The following is a 9083-nucleotide window of genomic DNA, read 5'->3' as shown; positions in this document are numbered from 1 at the left end:
CTATTAAATGTCCCACTTTTGACAGCATGTTCAAATGATTCTTTCTTTTCTCCTTTGATGAGGTTGATGATGGTGGTATGATCAGCTGTGCCTGTAGTTCAATGGATCATGCTCATTCCTCAGACCCTGTGACCCAGCTATGCTCAAAAATTACTGGCACTCATCATAAAATTTAGAATTGAAATCTAATTTGTTTGTCAGCTGTTTGGAAAAGAGTCAGTTGATTAATGGAGAATAGAATAAAGCTTAAACAACCAGCATTAGGACATAATGTGTTATTAAATGCAAACATAGTGATATTTCTTCCTGCAAATAACTGGCTTAAAAACACTGGCACCTCCACAAAAATTTGGTGTTATGACAATTTCTAATTGAAATTGTTGCTAATAAACAGTTAACTGTTACTTAGGCCACATTTAAAATACACTTTAACTATTAAAATTCTTGGCCACACTTGGCAAGCTATGTTTATGCTTCCTGTTCCTGGATTTTATACCATGTTTTCCTTATGGAAATAAACTAAGTCATTTTTAGAATAATACGTTTGGACAGTTTGTATGCTTGAGGAGGTGCTGCCCGCCTCCTTGGCAGTGACTGGCCTGGTTAATACCACTGGACTGCGTGTTCTATAGGCGATATGTGAGGGAGACATTGTTTTGCTCAGAACATAAGTTGTAGCACCGGCTACAAGAACGTAAAGACATTTTAACCCGGAGTGTTGCTTTAAAAACTGCTTAGGCCATATTTAATAATATGTCAAAATATCTGTGCGCTTTGGAATTTTGGACTCTCCGGTTTTCAGGAACGCGGTTGCGCGCGAGCTCGTGATGCTCTGTGCGCGCGCAGTCTGCAGTACTTCGGACAAGATTATGTCTAGCAGAGCTTTGGGATCTCTGACTCGATTTTAGTATACTTTGGACAGCTTTATGTGAAGCGTCATAACCATAATGTCGAGGAGAAAAGTTCGTCTCGCGCGCTCTGAGCGCACAGTGAGCGAGGACTCGGATATAGACAGCTTGCTCGCGACCCTCTCTCCCGATGAGGTGGAGGAGCTGGAAAGGGAGTTGGTTGTCATCGACCCGGATCCTAGTGTGCCGGTGGGGCTCAGGCAGAAAAACCAGACCGAGAAACAGCCGACACGAGGCTACGACCGTGAAGCCATGCTGGACTACTGCGAGCGAGAGACCAAGAAACTTATAGAGAGGGAGCTGTCCTTTGAGGTGATGTGTATATGCACAGAGCACACTAGACAAGATGTCTATACTTAGATGTAATGTATACAAAGAGTAAAGTGCGACAGTATTTACGATTTTGACTGTCTTTGAATTGTGTGCCAAAAAAAAGTAGATCAAAATTGTACTGGCATAACATCGTGCTGGGAGCATGGTGGTTTAGTGCTTAGCACATTTGCCGCTCACCTCAGGGTTTGTGGGTTTGATTGACACCTCCGCCTTGCACGCATGGAGTTTGCATGTTCTGCTCATACTTCAGTGGATTCCTCACCCTATCCAGACACTTGTGCTGTAGGCTGATTGGCATCTCTAAAATGTCTGTAGTCTGTGAATGTGCAGAATTGTGCCCTGCCATGGGTTGGTACTGTGTCCAGGGTGTCCCTGCATTGTGCCCCAAGGGGGATAGGCTTGATGTGTAGGATAAGTGGTACAGAAAATGGATGGATAACATGGTGATATGTAAGCCAGAGGAAAGGAAAGCCACTCTTCCATGGGGCTTTATCAAAACCCTCAGGAAACCGAAAACCTTCTTAGACACTTAAACCTATATTACTTTTAAACCTTTAATCTCTTAAAACCCTGACCTGTCAGTGTGTACAGTCTTAACTTCCCCACTCTAGTATCTACATTGGATTAGGATACATTGTATTTTTTTTCATGTGTGCATGTTACTAATAGCCATATCAGCTTACCTGCCTGGCTTCCAGCACTGTTCAGGTGTAAATGCAGTATGTGGTGTGTGGCCTGTATCTATGACAAGTATGACAAGTAGAGCTTAGTAGAGTGTACAGAGTTTACAAGGCTGCTAAGGAGACACAGGTGATGAAGTCTAGTTTGCATGTAGATTGGTCAGTCAGATCTGGCTGGCATGCACCAATGATTATTCCTGTCAACACCATGCTTACAGTGGACAGATGGTCAGCATCAGGACAGCTAGCCCTACCAGCTAATTAACGATTATGCTGTAGTGAGGGTCAACATTTTTACATCAAACCAGCATTTAAAATGCATTTACTTTTGTAATATTTGTCTTTTACCTTTATGGTCATGTTGTCTAAAATCTTTGTAATGTAAACTCCAAATAATGGAATGTATTTTGGTTCTAACTATCATGGTGACCAAAGTTTTTTGGCTTTTGTCAAATAATAGCATGGAACAAGCGAATTTGTTTTTTGTTGCTATTGAAATAATATGAATTCCCCAAAACATCCTTATTTTAACACACTGCTTTAAGGAAAGTGTAAACAGTCCTCAAGGAGAATCCAATAAATGTGCCATCAGTTGTCTGTACATGACCGAGATGTCTCTCAGTAACTCTGTTGTGTGTACACTACTATAAACACAGGCCTGGTTCAAAGTCGTATCTCCACCCTAACACTGACACTGTGGATACCACAGAGTAGTTTATTATCCAGGATGGATACAAACTAAATAAATAGAAGTCATCTGCAGCTATTTTTAGCCACAAATATCCATATGGAATTGATGGGTTAGCTGCTCAAATGGTGTCCAGTTTGAGTTGCTCCTGGACTAAACTTAACTCAGTAGCTCAATACCCATTAAAATTAAATTGAACCAAAAATCTACCAACAGCTTCAGCAGCACAACTGCCTTAAATATTCACTGATCCCCAGTCTGTACGAGGTAAAAGAGCCAGTGTTGAGTGTTACAGGACTTAACAGGTGCTGCAGAAAGCTTAGTAAGGTGATACACAGTAAAAGGGCTGAGGGCTCTGTTTAAAATCTTTGGAGACTTGTTGTTTGCTTTAAATACATCCAGCAAAGCAAAGGAACCCTAGCACTACACATACAAACATACTTTGTACGTTCAGTCAGGGATCCCCTGTTTTTGTGACATTGCTAAGCAATTCTGTCTCTGTTTGGTTGTTTATAAGTTTAAAATAATAAATGAGTTGCTATAATCATACTTATAAAACTGATATCAAAGTGGAAAGTGAATGAACAAATAAGTAGTCACCATTCCTTTGTATCTGAGTATAGGTCTGTATAAAATATAATTTTTTGGTAATGTCATGTTTTGTGCCGGATACAGTGAGAGCCATACCACCAACATACAGATACAACTTTCCATGTCTTTGGCCAAAATTCCTAGTACTGTTGTGTTTTTTTTTATAATGTGTTTATCTAAGGAAATGTTTCCAAGTTGTTCTAATTCTACATTATTATTTTAGTAAGTATGCAGAAGTTTTGTCATGCTTTGGGAATGAACTTGTGGTCGGAATACTCTCTCTCTTTCGATGTGGAAATGATTAGAACTTAGATGTCTGAACCCTGCTAGGTGGAATTCCAGGCCTGAGTGCTGTTCTTTGATTTTCAGCCTTATAAGGGCACGTCTGAGGGTTCCAAGACTTCTTCAAACAATGGGACACAAATCTAGCATGCAGGCTCACTTCTGTAATGGAGACTAAGAATAGCTCAGTGCATTTAACTGTAACCATTGTTTACTGAAATATGCCTATCTACTTTTTAAATAATGTAAAGGAGCATTTCAACTGAATTCCATATGATATAGAATTACTCAGATGAGCAACAAAAAAAGAGATCAAATGTATAAACATTAAAGCCCACCATTAAAGCCCACTTATCTCCATTTACATTTTTTTACTATTAGTTCTAGTTTCTGGGGTAAACTCGGTGCTGAGTAACGAAAGCAAGAATGATGTTTTTCTCCCTGCTGTTTTCTTCTGGCTAGTGTGAGGTGGAAATAGGAGCTGCCAGGTAAACATCAGAATTTGTAATGTGTATGTCAGCGACCTGCTTTATTCCAGCAACAGAAATGAAAGTGAATTATTTTATGTTTTCTTGTACTCTTGTACTCTTGATAGAAACAACATTTAGCTAGTACATTAGCACTTATCACAATGTTTCACACATTGTCATAGTGAGTAGTTGGATTTGTTTATATGACAAATGGAACGGGAATTAACAGAATGGTTGGAGTAAAAAAAAAAAAATGCAGAGGATAGTTGCAGAAATGGTCCACATTTTTATTCCTGCTCTCTTTTATGTTTTGTTTATGTAGAATTTAACCACAATTAAATTGCATTTAAAGATATACATTTGAAAATGTTATGAACGCATGTATATCTTGCCATTTATGCAATTATCCTATCAGCCAATAACTAATATAATCATGTAGATATATCAAGACATTCAGTTAATGTTTACATCAATTTAGGGAAAACTATAATCACAGTAACTTTGAGAGTGGTGTGGATGTTTAAGACAGGTTTGTGCATTTCAGAAACCGCTGATCTGGGATTTTCACACACAACATTCCTAGAGTTTTTAACTAGAAGTTCTGTGAGTGAAAACACCTTGTTGATGAGAGAGGTCCAGGGAGAATGGCCAGACTGGTTTGAGCTGACAGGACAGGTAACATAAATAGTCACTGTTTACTACTGTGGTGAGCAGAAAAGCATCTCAGAATGCACAGTATGATGAACTTTAAGGGAGATGTGCTGCAACAGCAGAAGATCACATTGGGTTCTACAGCCCCTTAGCCAAGAAACTGTGGCAGTTGAATATCGGAAAAATATTGCCTGGTCAAAGTTAGCTCCTCTGGTGGGCCTGTGCCCACTGTAGCTTCTTGTATCTGTTCCTTCCTGACAGGAACGAAACCAAATGTGGTCTCATGCTGTTGTAGCCCATTTGCCTCAAGGTTCAATGTGTTTTGCATTTTGAGACACTTTTCTGCTCTGATCTACCTCTCTCATCAACAACCTGTTTCTGCCTGGAATATTGCCACTCAATGGGGTTTTTTTTGCACCACTCTGTATAAACTCCAGAGACTATTGAGAATGATAAATGTTTTTGAAACACTTCAACCAGCTAATCTCAGACCGACAAACATGTCATGTTAGAAGCCAATTGCATTTTTGTTGTTCTGTTGACTAATTTCTACCTGATTCATATTTGAATTGATTGATTTTACTTTGGTATATGTGTTCTTCAGGGGGATACCAAAGGTGAAGGTCGTAGACGAGACCGGCTAAGGAGAACAAGAAGCAAAGAACAGCAGAGCTTTTCTAGGTCACACAGCCGTGAAGCATCTGACAAGGAGGAGGCCAAACAAGAAGAAGCACATGTCAAAGAGGAAAAATCTGAGAGCCAAAATTGCAAGGATGGAGGAAAAAAAATAAAGGATGATGCCAAAGAGACCTCTGACATCAAAATACAACACAGAGAAACTGAGAGAGGTAAAGAAATGTTAGCAGAGCGGAATTTGGAAAGAGAGGTAGAAAATACAAAAGGTAAACAAAAGGAGACATCTAAAAAAGAACAGGGTAGCAGCAAGACATCAGAGCTTATCTCTAAACTACAAAAAAAGGAGGATGATAAAGAGAAAGAGAAAAAGGAGAAAAATAAGAATGGAGAAAACTTGAGAACAAAAGGGTTGATCTCCAAGTTACAGGGCAACAAAGAGGTGGAAAAAAGGGAGAAAGAAGAAAAAGAGAAGGAGGTAGAGAGAAACAGAGAGAGTAGAACAAAAGGACTAGTCTCCAAACTGGAGGAGCAAAAGACCCCAACAGAGCATGGCAGAGTCTCAGAAAGGAGAAACAGAGAGAGAAACCTGGAAGATCCTGTGACAGAGAAAAAGAGGGAGAAGGAAGAGGATAAGTGCAGTGAGAAAAGTAGACCCTACTCTGAAAGAGGTGCACCTGGAACAACAAAAAGGAAGGACAGACTGAAACGATGGGAGAAAGTGGATGAGATAGAGATTGAACAAGAAAGACAGAAAGGGGAAGAGAAAAAACATGAGAGAGGTAAAGATGAAGGAAAGATTGTAGTGAAGAATGCTAAAACTCACAATAATTTTACTGAGACCAGCAGTAGTGGGGATGACCAGTCTGTAAAAACAGAGGATGAGGAAGAGCATGAAAATGAGGATGATTATATGGACAGTGATACTGGCTCCAGCATGTTTGATGATCTTTTGGAGCAGGTGCGCAGTGATGATCCTGAACTCACTGAGCTTAACATCAACAACTCTGATGTTATCAAGACAGATACATTGATCCAGTTTGCAGAAGGTCTTCGCAGTAACACTCACATTAAAACATTTGCTCTTGCCAACACAAGAGCTGATGATCATGTAGCTTTTGCAATTGCTGGGACTTTACGGAACAACAATTCGTTAACAGGAATCAACCTGGATTCCAACCTTCTCACCGGCAAAGGCATTCTGGCTATCATTGAGTCTTTGCAGCACAATGCCACCCTTAAAGAGCTTCGCTTCCACAACCAGAGACACATCTGTGGAGGGAAGACAGAGATGGAAATGACTAAGGTACTACGGGATAATACTTCATTACTCAAGTTGGGTTATCACTTTGAACTAGCTGGGCCAAGGATGGCCATGACCAACATCCTTAGTCGTAATATGGACCTTCAGCGGCAGAAACGACTGGAAGCACAACGCCTTGCCAAGCAGGAAGCTGAGGCAAGCTCAGCGCCCCCTAGTGAAGAGAAAAAGAAGCTTATACCTGACAAAGCAAAAATTAAGCAAACTCCACAGCCCAACCCTGTTGAGAAGAAGGAATCCATACTAGCAAAAGTTTCCAAATTTAACAGTCCCACTTCACCCCCCAAAGCCACTCATCCCCCCAAGTCCATGGCTGCAACCTCATCTTCTACAGGAACAGGTAAAAAAGGTGGGCTCACAGCACAGTCAAGCACAGGACTGCCAGCTCCCCCTCCTCCTCCTGCCCCAGTCCTGGATATTCAGTCACTTCGGAGGTCATTGACCTCAGTCTCACAGCGCAAGCAAGACAGCAGCCGTGTCTCAGGACGTGGAACACAGAAGAGCTCCAGAGATCAGTTGCTGGACTCTATCAGGAATTGCAACATGAACACACTCAAAAAAGTAAGCAAGCAATCGGTCCTAAAATGAATAAATGTCTACCATATTTTATGTGATGTGTCTTTTTGAGTTATGTAATATATATTTATTATATACAGTAAATACTATATTAAATATGGCTTTATATATTAAGCTGTAAGCTAATGGCTACATCATTTCTTATGCAATGTACCATATGTAGGGATGGATTAGTAAATCTTGGAAATCCAATAACCGTCACAGGAAACCCACTCCCCAGTGAAGGAGCCCTGATCACCCCACCCCACAAACCACATATGTAGAAAAGCAAATACATTCCTACATTATATATTATAGATGACAAGCGTCGTTTGTGCTTTTTATGCAGACAAGTTATCCACTAAATTGTCTAGCTCTAACAAGCTACTAACCCAAACACCAATAATATTTCTAAATGTATTTCAGATTCAGTGATTTACATTCAGTAGTTAGTGTTCTATGTACCATGACAGAGTAATGGTCTAATCATTCACCTCAAATCAGTGTTGGACACAGATGCTTTATTAACTAGTCCCCTAGAAAGGCGCCCAGTAGATCCAGCCTATACACCATCTGTGAACTTATAAGGGATTATAAGGGTGTAAGCAAAGGCCTCGTTTCAGCTCATGGCTGTATTCAAATAAACAATTTGTCTAAAATAAATTCTATGTATTTTTGTCATTAAACATCTACTTTGGTAGATGCCCTTTTCAGCTATTTAATTCTGACAGTTGTTGAACAGTAATTCATTGAAATTCTTATTAAACATAGCAACACCTTTTTTAGAAATATCTGGCAGTGTGTTTTCCTGGCACTGATGATCATTTACATTTTGACTACTAAACTACTTTTGACAGGATAAACAACTGTATTTTCCTTCCATTCCATATGCTCTCCAGTCACCCCAGCCCACTGTATGCCTCTCTACACCACACCACTTCCTCTAACTATTTGCTATCTATCTCTCTAAGGTTGAGGTCCCTAAGCGGCTGAAATAAGATGGCAGAAAAACCAGAAGAGGAGCGAGACAGCTTTAGAGGATGTCCATGATGGAATTCTTGGATCAAGAAAAAGCAAATACAATACTATAAGAGAAGTGTGATACATTAGAGAGATGCTTACAAAGTATTATATCCTAAATTCAGTTGGATCCTTAATGCCATAACAGAATTGTACTTAAGGATGGCTCACTGTTTGAATGTCATCCTTTTGTTTCACTTAAGGAGGTTTCACTGTAATTTTCTAAAAGATGAACATTTTTGATGAGCACACATTCTTTGTCATATTTTGAATTATTGATGTTGACTACAAAAACAAATTTTGTATTAAAAAAATTGCAGCTTTGCTTTGAATACAGAATAAAACTAAACTGTGCAAGTCTAAGATCTGAATTATTTTTTTTTTTTAACTACATGAAGCTGACTTTGTAGTTCAGATTATTTATATACAGTTACATTAACTCACTGGACAGGCAATTTTATCTATAGCAATTTACAATCAACGGGCTCAGCAATGTGTCTCAAATAGGTTTGTTACAATTGAAGAAAAAACAATACAAGCTTACCATCTCCATTGCTATACCTGATTAACATGGGTTTTTGTTTCTGTAGGTTTGCAAAAGGTTTTATACAGAATAAAAACTGCAGACTTTCATCAGCAAATCAGGTATAGGTATTAGTCAAGGTCAGGACAAGAGTCTTGGGTTAGGATTAGGTTACTGTTTTTGCTTAATATCAATATCTATCAATATAGTTCAGTCAAACATAAGACACAAAATGTCTTATGTTTGCTTCATATAAGTGAAGCTAGGTGCTACAATTAAATACCAGATTAAGTTGTCTTTATTCATCACATATACATTACTGAAATTCTTTCTTCACATATCCCATCCTTGGGGGTTGGGGTCAGAGGGCAAGGTCAGTTATGATGCAGCACCCCTGGAGCAAGGAGGGTTGGGGGCCTTGCTCAATG

The 9083-nt window shown here is 39.4% G+C and overlaps 1 protein-coding gene across 1 annotated transcript; it reads left to right on the top strand.

Annotated features, from left to right (window-relative positions):
- Window positions 1–590: 590 nt before the first annotated feature.
- lmod1a (leiomodin 1a (smooth muscle)) lies at window positions 591–8136 on the top strand. The gene is made up of 3 exons (XM_058390025.1): window positions 591–1220; window positions 5208–7118; window positions 8084–8136. Exons 1-3 carry the CDS (start codon window positions 948–950, stop codon window positions 8108–8110), a joined length of 2211 nt encoding a protein of 736 aa, XP_058246008.1. The 5' UTR covers window positions 591–947; the 3' UTR covers window positions 8111–8136.
- The last annotated feature ends 947 nt before the right edge of the window (window positions 8137–9083 follow it).

The sequence above is a fragment of the Hemibagrus wyckioides genome, linkage group LG05 (genome assembly GCF_019097595.1).
Source record: "Hemibagrus wyckioides isolate EC202008001 linkage group LG05, SWU_Hwy_1.0, whole genome shotgun sequence".
Lineage (NCBI taxonomy): Eukaryota > Metazoa > Chordata > Actinopteri > Siluriformes > Bagridae > Hemibagrus > Hemibagrus wyckioides.
The sequence above is the reverse complement of the archived record's forward strand: the minus strand, read 5'-3'. Positions and strand labels throughout refer to the sequence as shown.